The sequence below is a fragment of the Hyla sarda genome, chromosome 2 (genome assembly GCF_029499605.1).
Source record: "Hyla sarda isolate aHylSar1 chromosome 2, aHylSar1.hap1, whole genome shotgun sequence".
NCBI classification, from domain to species: Eukaryota; Metazoa; Chordata; class Amphibia; order Anura; family Hylidae; genus Hyla; species Hyla sarda.
The window spans coordinates 249,672,990-249,692,795 of NC_079190.1; the positions used below are offsets into that span (position 1 = coordinate 249,672,990).

The 19,806-nt window shown below is 40.6% G+C and overlaps 2 protein-coding genes across 10 annotated transcripts in view; one reads left to right on the top strand and one right to left on the bottom strand.

The window, feature by feature from the left end:
* Nucleotides 1–6,286: 6,286 nt before the first annotated feature.
* Nucleotides 6,287–19,806, bottom strand: part of LCK (LCK proto-oncogene, Src family tyrosine kinase) — a 64,997-nt gene continuing 51,477 nt past the window's right edge. The window contains exons 8-12 of one of the 3 annotated variants that reach the window (XM_056556932.1): nucleotides 17,723–17,902; nucleotides 16,600–16,676; nucleotides 11,077–11,230; nucleotides 8,504–8,635; nucleotides 6,287–7,833 (exon numbers count right to left, since the gene is read on the bottom strand). In XM_056556932.1, coding sequence (XP_056412907.1) covers nucleotides 7,631–7,833; nucleotides 8,504–8,635; nucleotides 11,077–11,230; nucleotides 16,600–16,676; nucleotides 17,723–17,902 — 746 coding nt within the window. In that variant the 3' untranslated portion in view covers nucleotides 6,287–7,630. The remainder of the gene's footprint in view (nucleotides 7,834–8,503; nucleotides 8,636–11,076; nucleotides 11,231–16,599; nucleotides 16,677–17,722; nucleotides 17,903–19,806) is intronic. The other 2 variants (XM_056556931.1, XM_056556930.1) reach the window with 2 other exon arrangements.
* LOC130355976 (myotubularin-related protein 9-like) overlaps nucleotides 9,693–19,806 on the top strand; it is a 134,930-nt gene continuing 124,816 nt past the window's right edge. For all 7 annotated transcript variants that reach the window (XM_056556923.1, XM_056556924.1, XM_056556928.1 and 4 more), the window contains exon 1: nucleotides 9,693–9,854. The gene's annotated coding sequence lies outside the window, so the exon portion shown is untranslated. The remainder of the gene's footprint in view (nucleotides 9,855–19,806) is intronic.

The following is a 19,806-nucleotide window of genomic DNA, read 5'->3' on the forward strand; positions in this document are numbered from 1 at the left end:
TGGCGTCTGGGTATTTTTTTTTTATATAAGTTATCATTTTGCTATCTATAATTTATAATAATCCTTAATTTCCATTCTGGCCACTGTGCCAGTGGTTAGCTGAATTCTACTCTCCAGCACCAGGAAGAGAAGCATGGCGGCACCTTCTCAACATATAACACCTTTAAGAGGGATTTTAAATTTTTATGTCAGTACATCTATAGTGGTTAAACCGGCAACACAGTGTAGAAGGTGTTAACAAGCATTTGCCAGGCATATCTTTGTTTTTAATTTTGGATGTTCCAATAAAAAAACAAAACATGTTTGACACATCCTCTTAGGCACTGGCAAATAGTGAAAGATGGGAGACTTAAAACCCTGGAGGAATTGCTCGCTGATAGGCCCCCATCTAGGCGTGCCCCGTTCGCTTATCTTCAATTGCGACATTTCTTTTCCTCGCTCCCACACCAGGCTAGGGTGCACCACCCTCTGTCTCCCTTTGAGCGACTCTGTCTTGCCTCCTCTTACCCTCGGCATGCCATCTTTTTAATGTATGACCTTTTAATTTCACCCAGATCACGTTCCCTTCCGGCCTATTGTCGAGCTTGGGAAACTGAATTAGGCAAATCGTTTTCTGAGGAAGAATGGGCGAAATGTTTTTACCTAACTCATAAAGCGGTCATTGCCTCTAAATCCCAAGAAACCTGCTACAAAGTCTTATCTAAATGGTACCGAGTGCCGTCGATGTTACATCGTTGGTACCCTTCTGTGCCCAGCGTATGTTGGAGATGTGGTTCTGCTGAGGGTACGATGACTCACATTTGGTGGTTGTGTCCAGTGCTTAAAAGGTTTTGGGACACTGTACTCCGGGTTGTTGGGGAGGTTACGAGCATAAAGATACCTCATACCCCAGAAGCTGCGCTTCTCTTCATGTTTCCCATGGCGCAAGCGAAGTATAGACGATCCTTAGTGAGACATCTCCTGCAGGCTGCCAAATCAGTCATCCCTCGGAAATGGAAATCCCCTGACCCTCCTACCATAGAAGAGTGGATGGCTGAGGTGGCACAAACGCGTCGCATGGAGGAGTTGCTGGCTGTCCTCCCAGACGACGTTACCAGAATAGGTGCCACCTGGCTTCCATGGGGTGAATTCTGCTCCTCTGGCCGGTATAGCTTGATGTTGTAGAGTGGGCCTGATTCCTCCCTTGCTCTTCTGCCTCTCTTTATCTGTTTGCTATCTACCCCCGCAGTGAGCTCTTGTTCAGTGATCCATGGGCCCACACTCTCCCTTAAGTAATTGGGTTTGCAGTCTCTGCCTACAGGAACTCTCTCCCTTTTTCTTTTATGTGTTCTATTTCTATATACTTCCTACGTCTTTTTTCGTTAACCTCTTTCTCTTTGTGTATTTGTGTGTCTGTGAGTGTGCTGTCTCTCTTCTCCTTGCTATAGTTTTCTTGCTTCGTTGTATTTCTGCTACTTACATCTTGTGCATCTAGCGAGTCATTTTCATATATACTCTCTTTCCTTTATGGCTCTCCGAGCTGGATCTAATTGCACCCTATACAGTATATGCTCAATACGTTCTGTTTATTGTTTGATGCACTTGTATTCCAATGTTAGTGTGTATCAGATGGACTCTACGCCCTTTGTACTTTTGGTCTCCCTACGGGCTTCGATGCAGTTGATACGATTTCATGTACACCTGTTATTTCTTTGTAAATAAAATCTCTTTTGAATTTGAAAAAAACAAACATGTTTTATAGCTCCCCGAGAGTCAGAGGTGCTGCCTGGGGTCTGCTATACCCCAAGGCCGCAACACTTCTTTCCACTGGCGCCATATCCTGACTATGTTTAATGGCCCAAACATAGTCAGCTATTTCCAAGCATGTATTGGTTTTTTCCCCAACCCAAAGGCGTGGTTTGCTGCCCTTTAGAGTCTGAATCTACATATGTTTGCATTCAGAAAATGACTAGAACGTAGTCACTAGCTGACTACTTTTGGGCCATTAAAGTCTATGGGGCCTGTGCTTCTCTGTGTATAGATATGTTACCATCCCTTTTTGACAGGATGCAACAGAAAGGCAAATCCTGATGTGAACATTCCCTAAGACATTCTGTGTTCTGGAGAGTTCCTGTTCTGTTCTTAAAGGAAACATAGACATGACTATTCTTTCTGTGGACTCTGCACGGAATGCATTGCTATCTATGAGACGGCGCATTCCCGAATGGTCTTAGTGGTCATAACATGCCAGCGCTCCGCATTCAGGGGCAATGTTCACACAGACATATTCCGTGCAGACATTGCCGTGTGAACATAGCCTCATAATGTGCCTTGTGGCACTGTATTCATCTTAATAGTCTGCAGCATGACAATAATCTGCACCTGTTTAGACCTGGTATTCATTAAATGGTCCCTGCATGGCAGCAATTTTAAATATATTGGTGCTTTTACAGTGGTAGCGCTAGAGCAAATTTTTATGTGAAATGTGGTGGGGGGGGGGGGATTTTGTATGTGGACTGGCCTCGGGTTTGGGTGCCAGGGCTATCCTTTAGTCCCAGTTCAGCACTGGCCTGGAATCTAATCATGTGTTTATTTATACCACTGTTTTCTTGCTGACAGGTCTGCTATAATGTAATGTCTAGAATCTTAATAAGAAAGGCTTCTGCTGATAAACTCATATGTATTAAGACATGTAATGAATGCCTAGACAGCTTTCCCCAGCCATAACAACTGATCACCTAGGTTTACAGAAACCAGCATCTGTGTTTTATTGTTGAATTCCTCTCTTCTTTCTTTTTTGTTGTCACAGGTCTATAACACATAACCTTTGCTAAAAGCGGGACGAATGGTGCCCGTGTGTCAGTACACATACATTTGTACAACTTGAGTGAAGTTCAGAAAATAGGACACAGATTTTGCAAGTGTGTCACAGCAGTCACTCAGAAGTTGCCAATGCAAGGCTTTTTAGGAATTCCCTAGCTGTTCTCTCTAAGGCTAAGTTTCTACTTGTTTTTTTCTTTTCTTGGAAAAACGCCAAGAAAAACGCCAATTATGCCGGATGGCGTTTTTTTTTGCCAAAAAATGCTGCAGCCAGATGTTAGCTGTAAATCAATGAGTAATCGCTAAATTCTTTTTCCACTTTGCATTTTCAGTTTGGCAATTTTTTTCTTTTTGAAGTTTTTTCACTCTTTTTTGGCGTTTTTCAGCTTCTTGGCGGTTTTGCTAAATCGCAACACGAGCCACTGGCGTTTTTTTCCCCTGAAATCGTGGCGTTTTCTCCCATAGAAGTCTATGGGAGTAAAAAAAAATGCCAAGAAAAATGCCATGTGGGTTTTAACTTTGGCATTTTTTCAGGCGTTTTTTTTAAATTCTTTTTTGGACTTTAATGATCAAAAAAAGTGATGGAGATACCTTTTTTAATAAAATTTCTTAGGGTACCATTAAAAAAATTATAAAAAAGATACAGTAGTGATGGAAAAAATTGTATTTAACGAAATTTTTCTTTTTTATAACAACATTTTTATAAATTTTTAAACAGGGATCAATTTATGTGGGCGGGCAGGGACCTAAAAATGTAACCGACAATAATAAAAATGTAGTGTGTGTTTTTCACTTTTTATTCTTTATTTTTTAGGTGGTACCTGTACTAATTGACAGATCACCCGTTGCGATACTTCTGTATAATGTATAGATGCAGCCAGACGCTCTTTTATTTTCCCCTGCACTGCCGTATATATACACCTATTCATATTTTCCGCAGAGAGCTGTGATTGGCCAGATGGTTCCAGCCAATCACAACTCTCTGTGGGAAATATGAATATGTGTATATATACGTCAGTGCAGGAGACCATAGAAGAGCGGCCGCCCGCATCTATACATTATACAGGAGGATCACAGCGGGTGTCTGAGGTGACATCCACTGTGATCTTTCCTTAACTGCAGGTACTACAGCTCCCAACATGGAGCAGAGTCTGCTCCATGATGGGAGTAGTAGTACCTGCAGTTAAGGACAGATCACAGCGGGTATCACTCCTGACATCCGCTGTGATCGTCCTTTCTATTGCAGAGATGTGGAGCGGCTCCATACAGCGCTCGCATTTCAGCACTATACTCCAGCCAGTGATATGAATAGAACATCACTCATTCATATTTCCCGCTGAGAGCGGAGATTGGCTGCAACCATCCGGCCAATCCCCACTCTGGGCGGAAAATATCGCTCTGGGCGGAAAGAGTGATGTTCTATTAACATCACTGGCCAGAGTACAGAGCAGAGATGCGAGCGCTGTATAGAGGCGCTCCGCATCTCTGCTATATTATGGATGATCGCATCCGGCGATATGTCTATTAGTACAGGTACTACTACTCCCATCATGGAACAGTCTGTCCCATGCTGGGAGTAGTAGTACTACATAAAAAATTTCTAAAAAGAGAGAGAAAAAAGTGAAACACACACACTTTATTAAAAATTTATTTAAATTTCGTTATAAAAAATATAAATTTCATTAAATAAATGTTTTTCCATCAATACTGCATCCTTTTTATAAAAAATTTTTTGTTACCCAACAAATTTTGGGTACAAAAAAAAAACACCAAAGGGGCCAAAAATGCAGTTTCCACACAAATGAAAAAACGCCAAAAAAATGCCAGACACTGGAAATTGCACTGGCAGGACAAAAAAACAAGTAGAAACTTAGCCTAAGGGTGCATTCACACCACATTTTAGGGATACGGCATTCGGATCCTGTGGGAGAATTTAAAAACCACTCGTGCCGCGCTCCATTCATTTGAAAGAGCCGGACAGAGTCAGATAGTGACTTCGTTCGGCTCATTTTTAGACCGTATCCAGTTTTGTTGCCAGACTGAAAACCGTTGTCTGTCACAGTTTTTAGTCAGGCAATAAAACTGATACAGTTCAAAGATGAGTCGACCATGTCTGTCCAGCGGGGATATGGCAGTGACCGTTTGATCTGGATAGTAGTATAGTAAGTATAGTGTGACCATATCCAGCTTATTGATAAATGAAGAGACGGTGAGAGATGACTTTTGGTTGCTGATTCATTAAAAGGGTAGTCTTGCAAAAAACTATTTTTAATATTTATCCCCTTTCCATAGCATAGAGGATAAGTGTTTAATCTTAATCGCTGGGGGTCTGACCGATGGGACCCCTGCAATCTGCCCAGCATCCTGGCTCTTTGAGAGAAATGAATGGAGAAATGAAATAAATGGAGGCGTGCAGTCTGCAGCATGCACTCTGAGAGCTGGGACGCTGTGCAGGAGATTACGAGATCCCAACGGTTAGACCCCCTGCAATAAAACAATTATCCCCAATCCTGTGGATTATCCCTTTAAAATTACTTCGGTTGGTAAACATCCACCCATTCCCACCAGATGTTGTATATTCAATGGGCACTACCGGTTTAACAAACTTTGTATAAATACATTGTAACAAATCATCTTCCTGCACTGATCATTCATTCTCAAATCTCACTTAAATCTGTTTTAAGAATAGAAGACTAGGATAGGAGATTATAAACTCACTGAGGGATCAGATTACATGCATTTAAAAGACTTGAGAGGGGAGTTGGGAGGAGGAGAGAGATGGTACAGTGAGAGAGATAGAGACACAGAGATGCTGTTTGTCCTAGTTCTGGATTTACAGCTAACCTACTCATTGCAGCAGTATAATGTCATTCATGCTGCTGCTGCTTCTGAGGGAGTGCTACAGAGAGATGGGGGTCTTTTCTCTGTGTGGTGTAAGGGAGGTATCATAGCAGCTAGCCACCTCCTACTCTAAAGTTGAGCAATTGGAGTTAGAGCATGCAGAGGCAGAGGGAAAACTGGTAGTAATTGCCATATACAAGTTAGGCTACTTTTACACTGCCTTTGCACCCTGTCGAGAATGGCTGTTCAGCTCCCTTTTTTTTCTCTTTAACATCCGTTATCTGGACGTGTCACAACGGGCAACAACGGGTCCCGATGGATCCCATTATAGTCACTGGGGTCCATCGGGTGTCGTTGTTTTTTAGTGGGAGTAGCGGGAGAAAAAGACGGCATTTGCAGTAATTTTTCCGATGGACGTTGCACTGCCGTGTCACAACAGCAGTGTGAATGAATCCTTACATTACTGTCAGAAATAGTACTATTCTTTATGTTCACACACAGGACAGCATAGTCTGAAAAGTCAGCTGTAATGACAGGTATGCTTTACTGTAAAAAAAAAAACCTCAAACCCAATATGTTTCTTTATTTTATCTTAAAAATGCACAAGTATATTATACAAAGCATTTAGTAAAATGTCAATTAAACAAGAACAGGTAAAGTAAAAAAAAAACATATATTATTTGATATTAATATTTTCTAGAAGATGGGATTGCAGAGGGTGGTTTTCCAAGAGTAAAAAAAAAAACTGACAATGTTATTAATAAAAATAAAACACACATAAGGTCTCCAGAGGTCCTTGTTTATGTCATAAATCCACATGACTGTTACATCCAATCACTGGCCTCAACATTGATGCTAGCATATACTGCTTGAGACTACACAGATCAGTGATTCAATGCAGTGTACAGACAGTCATTGATGAAGGAAAATAAAAAAAAAAGATCAACAGGGAATTTTAGGGTAATTAAAGGGGTTTCCAGTATTAGAAAAATGTTGCTTTTTTTTTTTTAAAGCAAAAACAGCTCCAATCCTATCCATAGGTTGTGTCTGGTGTTGCAACTCAACACTACTGAAGTAAATGGGACTAAGCTGCAGTACTGCGCACAGCCTGTGAACAGGAATGGTGCTGTTTTTGGAAAAAAAAAAAAAAGAAGCTGCATTTTTCTAATACAGGACAAACCCTTTAAGTCTTTTATTTTATAACATTTCCTGCAGTTATATTAATTTATTACACCCTGGTCAACCTTTTAAAGTGGCGTAAAAAATAAATTATTCAAACACTATGAATTTGGGCTAAAAGTTACAAAATAATAAAAAATCTGCAATTTCCTTGCCCTACCCCTTTTAGGTTTGACCCCATTGCTGGTCTTGCACATACTATCCAGCTCTTGTTGTACCACCATGTGTGATAGTATATCCTTGTTGACCATTGTGGTAATGATATGTCCGTCTTTAGTGAAATCACTATTCACTGCACAATGGCTCAGTAGCAATGGACAGACAAAAAAAGTCTGTATATTGCAGAGTTTGATATTTTGCAATTTTGAGGCCAAATTTAAAGATTTTTATTGCTGAAAAACGACGTTCATGATGGCAACACCCTGTTAGGACTTTTTTCAGGACCTCCGTTGGAGATTCGGTTCGGGCCTGCTGCATGATACCATCTGAATCCATTGACTTTAATGGGGGTTCATTGAGTTTCCATCTATGTCTGTTATTTTACTGGAACATAACCAGACACAAAATGCATGCAGCGTTCTCCTTTGGTTATTTAAATGGATTCTGCGACAGAGGTTCTCAAAGGAGCCTCCGATACAGATGTGAACCTAGCCTTACATCTTTGTTGCTTATCAAGTTCTTTACAACATTGCTTAAATTAGATAAAAGCAAATAATAAACAAAAGGTGGCTGGTGGCTGCACTGTCCTTTAGTAATGTTAGGGAACAAAAGGTGTCTATCCACTAACAAAAATCTAATTTGCATGCCCAGCTTAAGGCTGAACCTGATATTGGCCCTCTGTAGCTGTGAAGAAGTCTTCCAAATAAGAACGAAGGAATTCAAATGTGGGCCTTTCTTCAGGGTGGTCCTTCCAACATCGAAGCATCAATTCGTAAAGTTCTGTAGGGCAATCTTCTGGTCTTGGCATGCGGTACCCACGCTCCAGATGATCTATTACTTCAGGGTTAGTCATCCCTATAAAATGGAGAACCCATTTTCTTTATATTATTAACCATATTAATAAAGAGTCTGTCAGGCTACACAGATTTGAGGTATAAGATATAAGTCATTGAACAGCACCTACTAAAATCAGTAGTTGTCTAAATAATGTAGTGGTTCTCTAGAACTATAGCGTTGCAGTTGGTCACGCCACGCCCCCTCCATTCATTTCTATGGGAGGGGGCGTAACAGCCGCAACGCCCCCCTCCCATAGAAATGAACGGGGGGCGTGGCGTGACATCACATCCCCGTCTCGGAAGCCCGAAGGTTTCCGAAACTTCAGACGCAGCTACGCATAGAATGCGGGCTGCTGCAGGGAGATCGTTGGGGGGTCCCAGAGGCAGGCCCCCCGCGATCAGACATCTTATCCCCTATCCTTTCGATAGGGGATAATATGTTTTTGCCCGGAATACCCCTTTAATAGCAGGGATTCAATACTATCCTGCATTACAAGTTCATTGTTCTGGTGGAATCTTTCACTGTGGAATCTCACACTGTGCAGCAGAATCCCATTGCCAGAATTTCAAAACAGAATTCCACTTGGACATTCAGTAGTGTGAACCAGGCTTTGGAGTTAAGAAAGCCCCCCATGAAGACATTTGTGACATAAGTGTTTAGGATGTTACTTTCTTTTCTGGTAACTTACCTGGATAAGGAATTCGCCCATATGTGATGATTTCCGTTAAGAGAATACCAAATGACCATACATCTGATTTGATGGTAAATGTTCCATAATTTATTGCTTCAGGAGCTGTCCATTTAATTGGGAATTTGGCACCTACAGTTAAGGACAGACTATGTTACTTCCAAATCTACAATAATAGTCTAATATTGTACAAAGAACAGATTTGCTTTGGTAATTTCCTCTGCTTTCTGTAATATTTTTAATTCCTAATATGTGTATCAGTATTGACTAATATTGTATTCTTTGGTTTTGTCCAAAGAGGAAATTAAAGGTGTGGAAAATGTCACTTGAAAATCTGTAAAAAATTATAATATTGGCATGCAGATTTTACAATTGGAGAAATCTACAGCCATTCCATGCTGAAAAATTATTGGCATGGTTTTTAGGCTAAGTTTCCACTTGAGTTTTTTTCTGGCAGTTTTTAGAAAACTGTCACTGCAGTTTTTGAGCCAAAGTCAGAAGTGGATCCATAAGGGGGGAGGAGGAGTATAAGTCCTTCCTTTAAATGTCCTATTCCTTATGAATACATTTCTGACTTTAGCTCAAAAATTGCAGTGGCAGATATCCAAAAACTGCCAGAAAAAAAACAAGTGGAAACCTAGCCTTAAAGTCCACGCTGATTTTTCAGGGTTATGTAGACATTTCTATTGAATTCAATGAGAGATGGATTTTCAAGCAGGAACACTCAGGATTTTGGGGGAGATTAATCAAAACCTGTCCAGAGGAAAAGTTGCCCAGTTGCCCATAGCAACCAATCAGCTAATTTCTTTCTTTTTAACAAGGCCTCTGCAAAATGAAAGAAGCAATCTGATTGGTTGCTATGGGCAACTGGTCAATTTTTCCTTTGCACAGGTTTTGATAAATCTCATCCTTTGAGTCCAAACCAGCACAGTTTTTAGCCATATAAACATGCTGGTGAGAGTTATCAAAACCTGTCTACAGGAAAAGTTTCTGAGTTGTCCATGGCAACCAATCAGATCGCTTCTTTCATCTTTGAAAAGGCCTTTGAAAAATGAAAGAAGTGATCTGATTGGTTGCTATGGGCAACTCAGCTACTTTTCCTCTGGACAGGTTTTGATAAATCGCCCCCGCTCTGTTTATATGCCCAGTTTTGAGTACTTCATATAATATTCAGTTTCTTCCAGCTCTAGTCTGGCAAGCACCATTAAAGGAAAACTCTAGTGAAAATGTATAAATTTTTTTGTCCCTTATGCATAGGATGCCAGAGGTGCCAGGAAGGATTCCGGGCCCTACCCGTTACATAACACAGGATGTGACGGTAAGATCGGCAGAAACAGGGGAGTGGCGGAAGGTAAGTTATTATTTTTCTTTTCTTCTGGCAGCCCGGTTATAAGGGATAAAAAAACTAATTTCACTGGAGCTCTCCTTTAAGAAATGTGAACCCAAGAAATGGAAACCAATATAGCCAGTTGTGCTAATTGTGGTTGTAAATAATGATTTCTGTATTTTGGATGCTTAAATATTATTTTTGTTCTAACTGCATGTTTAACAATTAACTGTCATAATGCTTGTACTTGTGCCAACAAGTTGCCCATAGCAACCAATCAGATTGATTCTTTCATTTTTGAAAAGGCCTCTGAAAATGAAAGAAGCGAACTGATTGGTTTTATGGGTAGCTCAGCAACTTTTCCTCAGCACAGGTCTTGATGAATCTCCCCAACTATCCTAATTTTAGACAGCATAAAACTAGAAGAGACAGGCTGATCATGTGCCAAATTCATTACAAGGGTGCAGGTTGTGTTATAGGTCTAGAACATCTTAATATATACTAACACCTAGCTTAGTGTATAAAACACATAATAAATTTAGAGCACAGCTTATACACCAGTTTTTTGTGCCATTCAGAGATAGAATTCTGGTGGGTTTTGTTTGAAATTCAAAGATGGGATCTTATAACAAACATCAGTACTCACAGTATCCAGTGTTAGTCAGCTCCTGAAAATGTGCCTGTCTGCAGATTTTCTCTTAAAGGAGAACTGTGATGCAATATAACTTATCCCCTTTTTAAAGGATAGGGAATAAGGGACCGCTGGGGCCCCCTGCAATCTGCTGTACGGGGCTGCGGCAGTCTATGGGATACATGGAGGGGGTGTGTTGGGACGGACACGCCCCCTTCCAGCATACTGCCGCGGACCCGTACTAGAGATTACGGGGGGTCCCAGTGGTCGGACCCCCCACGATCTATAACTTATCTCCTATTCTTTGGATAGAGGATAAGTGATATTGCACTACAGTTCTCCTTTAACTCAGACCAATAGCCTTTTAGTTGTTTAGATAGGTTACCCCTATGGCCACCAGCATGTCTTCTTATGGTGGCTGGAAATGCACAGTGTGGTAATATAATGCACATATACAAATGTCAAATAGCAAACTCTAGCAGTAGAAATACAGTAGAAATAAAAAAAAATTATAAATTACTTTTCATTTAACGGTAACATAATGCTAAAGAGCTTTAGAAGCAAAGTTAGTTTTCATGGATACTTTATCCTGAAATGATTTGTATACTAAGTTACCTTCCCGTGCTGTGTACTCATTGTCCTCTATCATCCGAGCCAGACCAAAATCTGCAATTTTACAAATCACTTTTTCTGATACCAAGATGTTGGCAGCTCGCAGATCCCGATGGATATAATTTTTCCGCTCAAGGAAAGCCATTCCTTCTGCAACCTAGTCATTTAAAAAGTACATTACAGTGCAGAGGATTATAAATAAAAAAATTAAAATAAAAAAAAAACAAGTACACAGATTAAGTATTTTAGCCCCAGGGCTGCACCAGGACTTTCTATAGCACTAAAGATTGATAAAAACTATTAAACAGCAGCAGAAAGTTCCAATGGATACAGTAATGGGTAGCTATCATTGGAAGAAACTGCTGACATGTCATATACAGTCATGGCCATAAATGTTGGCACCCCTGAAATTTTTCAAGAAAATTAAGGATTGCAGTAACACATGTTTTGCTATACACATGTGTATTCCCTTTTTGTGTATTGGAACTAAACCAAAAAGGGAGGAAAAAAAGCAAATTGGACATAATGTCACACCAAACTCCCAAAATTATTGGCACCCTTAACTTAATATTTGGTTGCACACCCTTTGGAAAAAATAACTGAAATCAGTCGCTTCCTATAACCATCAATAAGCTTCTTACACCTCTCAGCCGGAATGTTGGACCACTCTTCCTTTGCAAACTGCTCCAGGTCTCTCTTATTGGAAAGGCGCCTTTTCCCAACAGCAATTTTAAGATCTCTCCACAGGTGTTCAATGGGATTTAGATCTGGACTCATTGCTGGCCACTTCAGAACTCTCCAGCGCTTTGTTGTCATCCATTTCTGGGTGCTTTTTGACGTATGTTTGGGGTCATTGTCATGCTCGGACACAAACCCAGCTTTCTGACACTGGGCTGTACAGTGCGACCCAAAATCCATTGGTAATCCTCACATTTAAGGCAGAGGCAGCAAAACAACCCCGAAACATAATTGAACCTCCACCATGTTTCACTGTAGGTACTGTGTTCTTTTCTTTGTAGGCCCCATTCCATTTTCGGTAAACAGCAGAATGATGTGCTTTATCAAAAAAGCTCTATCTTGGTCTCATCTGTCCACAAGACATTTTCCCAGAAGGATTTTGGCTTACTCAAGTTCATTTTGGCAAAATGTAGTCTTGCTTTTTTCTGTCTGTGTGAGCAGTGGGGTCCTCCTGGGTCTCCTGCCATAGTGTTTCATTTCATTTAAATGTCACACTGACACTGATGCTCCCTGAGCCTGCAGGACAGCTTGAATATCTTTGGAACTTGTTTGGGGTTACTTATGCACTATCCTGTGTTGACACCTTTCATCAATGTTTCTCTTCAGTTGATGCACAGGGAGATTAGCTACAGTGCCATGGGTTGCAAACTTCTTGATAATGTTGCACACTGTGGACAAAGGCAAATCTAGATCTCTGGAGATGGACTTGTAACCTTGAGATTGTTGATATTTTTCCACAATTTTGTTTCTCAAGTCCTCAGTTCTCTTCTCCTCTTTCTGTTGTCCATACTTAGTCTTTGCATTGTGTGTCTGTGCCACACTAAGTGAACTTCTCTCCTTTTTATCTGCTTTCAGGTGGGATTTTTATATTGCCCACACCTGTTACTTGCCCCATGTGAGTTTAATGGAGCATCACATGCTTGAAACAATCTCATTTTTCCACAATTTTGAAAGGGTGCTATTAATTTTGTCCAGCCCATTTTTGGAGCTTGTTGTGACATTATGTCCAATTAGCTTTTTTCATCCCTTTTTTGGAATAAACATGTGTATAGCAAAACATGTGTTACTGCAATCCTTTTCTGTGAGAAATACTTCATTTTCTAGAAAAATGTCAGGGGTGCCAACATTTACGGCCATGACTGTAGATGTTTCAGAAATTTAGAACAGTGTAGGTCCAGGTGCTGAGCCACCAATTGCTGAAATGAGCAGGCTTAAGCACTAAGAGGGGTGTTGTGTCCATTCATTTCCAGTAAACACTGATTGGGTCTATTTGAAACCACTGAGCAAGTCACATACTGTATAGATTTATAGAATGTTTCATGAACTTTCTATAAATCTATTTGTGGCACTCTCAGCTTACTGAGGAAAGCCAAACATCAGTTTGAACAGTTCAGTACTCAGACAAGTGCTTATTTCCACCTATTTCAGTTCTCGGTGGGGGTTTCAACTACCTCACCAATCCATTCTGTAAATTTCTTCATTAGTTCCATGTCAGAATAATAACCATATTGGTAAATCACTTCTTTAGAGAAGGAACATTTTCTGTAGAGAAGGAACTATGTTCTCTGGCTCAAAGAACTTTGAAGAGGACCAGTTTTAAAGGGGTACTCCCGTGGAAAACTTTTTTTTTAAATCATCTGGTGCCAGAAAGTTAAACAGATTTGTAAATCACTTCTATTAAAAAATCTTAATCCTTCCAGTACTTTTTAGGGGCTGTATACTAAAGAGAAATCCAAAAAAGAAATGCATTTCTTCTGATGTCATGACCACAGTGCTTTCTGCTGACCTCTGCTGTCCATTTTATGAACTGTCCAGAGCTGGAGAAAATCCCTGTAGCAAACATATGTGGCTCTGGACAGTTCCTAATGCTGCCGGAAACATGTTGATCTGTTCCTTTCCATTTTCCTTGGCTTATTATACTGCACATACCAATATGGCTTTTAAAATGGATTTTATTAACCGATATAAGGGCCTAATGGAGTGATGCCACCATAATAAAAAAGAGGGGTGGGTGCTAACTAATATAATGAAAGATACCTACAAATAGTCCCCCATCGACCAAATGATGATACAAAGATTGATACAATGAAAAACATACTTTATTAGATTAAATTAAAAACATGACATGGAATAAAATATATCAGCAGCACACAGATGAAAAAATGGCACAAAGTAAGGATAATGACAGTGTCAAGATAAACACACAAAAAAAAATATAGCAATGTATACGTGCAACATTTTTCTACAAAAATTAGGACAAAAGTGACCTGACACAATATAGGTGAATATGGCAACAGAAAAACTGAAGAAAATTACCAAAGTCTGTGCTATTGAGAAAAGTGTGAGGACCAGAAGCACAAAAAATGAAAATAAGAAGGTGGCTGGCTCACTAACAGTCGGGCACCAGAGGCTTCCACACTAACACATCATGAAAAGAAGCATATACCATGAAGTGCAATGAACATCGGACATGCTGCCATACAGACCTATCCAGACTAAGTGCCAACCCCAACGTCGTTTCGCTTTCGCTTCCTGCATAGCCATCATTGATGGCTATGCAGTGTTCGCGGACTTCCGCTCAAAGAATGAACATGTTCAGCGCCGCTGAAATTTCGCAGTGTGAACGGGTCTCGCGGAAGACCCATTCACACTAATGTTTATGTTCACAGCACGTAATTCCGTTCGCGGCATTCCACTAACAGAATTCCGCTGGAATTACGTTGTGTGAACATACCCTTAGTGTGGAAGCCTCTGGTGCCCGACTCTTAGTGAGCCAGCCACCTTCTTATTTTCATTTTTTGTGCTTCTGGGCCTCACACTTTTCTCAATAGCACAGACTTTGGTCATTTTCTTCAGTTTTTCTGTTGCCAAACTCACCTATATTGTGTCAGGTCACTTTTGTCCTCATTTTTGTAGAAAAATTTTGCACATATACATTGCTATATATATATTTTTTTGTGTTTATGTTGACACTGTCATTATCCTTTTTTTCCATTTGTGTGCTGCTGATTTATTTTATTCCATGTCATGTTTTTAATTTCATCTAATAAAGTTAGTTTTTCATTGTTTCAATCTTTGTATCGTCATTTGGTTGATGGGTGACTATTTGTAGGTATCTTTTAGGGTACGTTCACACTCGCGGATTTTCAGCGGATTTTACGCTGCAGATCCACTGGTGAAGGCCCGCTCTATGCTGGCTTTACATGTGCCTGCTCGTATTGGCAATACGCCGCTACCAGCAGGCACACTGCGATGTGCGAGTCGCAGTATACTCGCACATCGCGGGAGCTCTCTGCCTAGCTCAGAGCAGGGAGAGCGGCCGCGATGTGCAAGCACGCCGCGCACATCGCTGCAGTGTGTCTGCTCGTAGAGGCATATTGCCGCTACCAGCAGGCACATGTAAAGCCAGCATACAGCAGGGCCTTCACCAGCGGATCCGCAGCTAAATACGCTGCAAAAATCTGCGCGTGTGAACGCTCCCTTAAAATGGATTGTAATAAAATCTCCTCAAGGGTACGTTCAGACGAGCAAATCCACATCGTATTTTACGCTGCATATCCGCCACCGAAGGACCCCTACAGGGTGCCTCAGATGTGCCAGCTCATAATGGCAATATGCCGCTACGAGCAGACAAACTGCTGCGATGTACGAGTCGCCGCGCATGCATGGTGTATTCGCACACATCACGGCCGATCCTCCTGCTCCCTGAGTTAGGCCTAGAGCAGCCGTGATGTGCAAGTATACAGCGCATGTGCATGGCGACTCGCAGTGTGTCTGCTTTGTAGCTGCATATTGACGCTCTGAGCAGGCACCTCTAAAGGTACCCTGTAGCGGTCCTTTGGTGGCGGATCCGCAGCAAAAAATACTGCTGTGTATAAAAACAGCTGTGTATCCGCTCATCTGAACGTACCCTAAGTTTCCATTTGCATCGCATTAAGGGCATATGGGGGGAGATTTATCAAAACCTGTCCAGCGGAAAAGTTGCACAGTTGCCCATAGCAGCCATCAGATTGCCTCTTTCATTTTTTAACAAGGCCTCTGAAAAATGAAAGAAGTGATCTGATTGGTTGCTATGGGCAACTGGGCAACTTTTCCTCTGGACAGGTTTTGATAAATCTCCCGATGGAGTCAGCTGTTGACTCCAGTCGTGTAATTTTTGGACTGTATACATTATTGTTGCTGGACTGAAACCGCAGCAGACACAGTTTTCAATACGTAAGAAAAAAAAAATGGTCCAAAAATGACTCAACCGGAATCACTAGCTGACATTGAAATGAATAGGGTACGGCAGGGATACGGCAGCAGTCAGTTTTCAAATTCTCCCGCTGGATCCGGCTTCCTTTTGCCTTGAACGTAGATCCATGTTTTCTTTGTAATGGGGTTTTCTGGAGACTTTATTTTATATTTGAAAGGGCTGAAGTTGGGGTAAAAAAAATGATAATAAAAAATGATCATGCTGGAGGTGGTGCCATTCTGAAGGTGACCGCCCCTGCTGCCAAGGGCTTCCTGTTTTGCTCTTAAAACATAGAGAAAATCTAAGTGGTGACATGGCTCAGACAGTGACTAGCCAAGCAGGCATTTCCTGTGTGTCGAAAGCACAGCAGGAAGCATTCACCAGCACAACCTGCACTGTCAGAATGACACCAGCGGGAGAATCGGGGGCAAACTTGGGTTTTTTATTTTTTTTCTCTCCACCCTGAGTCCTTTTAAATATTACAATATCTCTCTGCAATACCATTTACTGGATTTTATTTACAATCTTCATCATTTTGCTATTTGAATCCTTACCTGAGCTGACATATCTATAAGTTTATAGACACTTATTCTGAGGCCTTCTGGTGTCTTCAAATAATCAACCAGGCTCCCTGTTGAATAGAGATAGAGGTCATTGGAATTTGCCAACACATAACAAGCAAAGATCGGGATTTAATCAACCACAGTTTAGTATAACACCCTTCAATGGACTTGGTTAAGAATCTGCTGTCAAATACTCTATTAGTAAATACTAAAATCAGGAACTTTGTCTATTAGTCAGAATGAAGATCAGCTAAAATGTTCCTTTGGGGAACTCGGCACATCCATGTATCACATGATCAACTGATTGGTTTAATAATATCTTTTTAATGTTTTAGGAAAATTCTTGTTTCCAGATTATCTCATAGATTACAGCTAATTGTTAACAGTGAGATATTCTGTGATCAGGTTAAACCAGGTTATAAAAGGCAGTGCCAGCACGCTGAACGCCATATTAGGCAGCTCTCTGAAGAAGTTTGTTCGCAAACGAAACGTTAGAGCGATCTCCTTACATTTTAGACAGGAATACAGCAGGCGTTAGAGTGTGGAGATACTATGCAGTGGTAGAGACTAGATACTGACCCTGCATAGCGAGAAACAATTAGCTCCACAACCAACGCTGTAGCACCAGGCTTTTACCAGAAGACACGCTGTATTTTCTGAAAGTTTTAACTACTCATTAAGTTTTCACACTTGCTACAGATTTTAAATGAATACAAATAAAAGTTAATTTTTAATTGGGTTATCAGTTAGGGTATTGTTCCCCAGAAAGGGGGGTGGGGGGTTTCCCTCCCAGAAGGGGATTGGAGAATTCAGGTTAGGGATTGTCCAAAGTAGTTGTCCCAAAATTTGTATAGGATACAGAATTCCTCAAATGAGTCGGTAGTCTTAGTTTACACTTGCATTGCATTGTGGCAAGTGTGGTAAAGAAGGAATCGTGGACTTGGAAGGTTTTTTAAGGCTCGAAACTGCAGTTTTATGAAGTAAACTGGTGCAGGTTCCAATGTCAATATCATTTATGAACCCAGAATGCTTTTCAGTTTTCATCACCTGAACTCTTTCTAAGGTAGGTATCAGAAGTTAATTTCCTAACAACACTAAACTTCTTAAATCTTACCATTTTCCATGAATTCTGTCACAATAAATATAGGTTCTTCTGTCACCACAGCATGTAAACGCACCAATCGCGGATGTTGCAGCTGCTTCATTAGGTTGGCTTCTGCCAGGAAAGCTGTTGGGGGCATGGTGCCCTGCTTGAGGCTCTTTATTGCAACTTTGGTGTGCTTATTGTAGTAACCTGACAAGTAAAACAAGGTGTAATATGAAAACAGTTTAATTATAAACAGCATTTCCGATTATTTTATTCATAAAAATATTAAAGGGGTACTCCGCTGCTCAGCGTTTGGAACAAACTGTTCAGAAAGCTGGAGCCGGCACCGGGAGCTCGTGACACCATAGCTCCGCCCCTTCATGCCATCATACTCCGCCCCCTCGATGCAAGTCTATGGGAGGGGGCGTGGCAGTTTGTTCCAGACGCTGAGCAGCGGAGTACCCCTTTAAGCAAGGCAAGTCACAGCAAGTGACTGAGGTAATTTAAATCCCAGGAAAGCAGCACTGGAAACACTAGGCAGGTGTGTTACAAGCTTTTCAAAGACCTAGATCTAAGAATCCAGAGAGTCAGAGCAAACCAATTGGAAGCATAAGATGAATACAAAGCAACCAACACAACATGGTGCGCTTTTGTTCCCCTCATCTGGACTTTTTTCAATCATTTTAGCTTATAGGTAGGTTTCCAAACTAATAGAGACCGTGCCACAAACCTTTGACCTAAGATTTTGGACCCATATTTTCTCCTGGCTTCTCTCCTGGTAGTATGTTTGTTTAGTTGTTTCTAATTATCTACCAAGTGCCTTCATTTGTTTCTCTTATCATTCTGAAATGTGCTGCCTAATTGGTGCAGATTTTATTAGCCGCTGACAACCAAACGATTTTATGTGAACCATGGGTGTTATATATATCTAAGTTATTAAGAGAATTAATAAATCAGTAAATCACCTTGCACCAAAGAAATAGGATCAGCATAGTAAAGAAGGTGGCAATGAGCCAGCACTCTTAAAGGGGTACTCCGGTGAAAACCTTTTTTCTTTTATATTTGTAAATTACTTCTATTAAATGTTTTTTAATCCTTCCTGTACTTATTAGCTGCTGAATACTACAGAAGAAATTCTTTTCTTTTTGGAATGCTCTCTGATGACATCACAAGCACAGTTCTCTCTGCTGACGTTATTATAATAATAACGCTTTATTTATTTGTTGTCCTTAGTGAGATTTGAACCCAAGTCCCCAGCACTGCAAGGCAGCAGTGCTAACCACTGAGCCACCATGCTACCCTTAGCATATATCTGCTATGCATGTTTGCTAAAATGGACAGAGATCTCAGCAGAGAGCACTGTGCTTGTGATGTCATCAGTGTTCCAAAAATAAAGGAATTTCCTCTGTAGCATTCAGCAGCTAATAAGTACTGGAGGGATTAAGATTTTTTAATAGAAGTAATTTACAAATATGTTTAACTTTCTGCCACCAGTTGATTTAAAAGAAAAAAGGTTTTCACCGGAGTACCCCTTTAAATAACAATTCCTATCTATTGTAAATCCACTAAAGTTTCACATATAGGGTTCAGCAGCACCATATTCACATAGACATAAGATGCATGGAAACATGCTCCATGTCTAACATCAAATGTTTCAGGTGTGTAGATCTTTACTCGTAGTAAGCTACATCTAAAATGCATTAGGTACAGTGTGTTTTTTTATGCATCTCATGGCTATGTTACTATGGTGCTACTGAAACCTGAATTGGAAATTATAATGGATTTACAATAAATTTACAGTAAAGTTTTATTAAAAGTGTTACTGTCATTAGAAATCTCTAGAAATATGTCTGCATGACATTTCAAACGTTTTTAGATATGACAGTAATGCCTTAAAAATGCTGATAAAATTAAAAATGACTGTATCTTTCTTTCTTATGCCTCTGGCCTATGCCATGCAAATACCTAGGTGAGCTGGTTTTCAAAGGGTTTCTACAAGTGAATTTTGGAATCCGTCTGGATTGTACAGAAGCATAAGAGCATAATCACATCATTTTAGATTGCAAGTCCCCTCTCTCAAGCACACGCTTAGCTGTTCTCTCAATAATGCA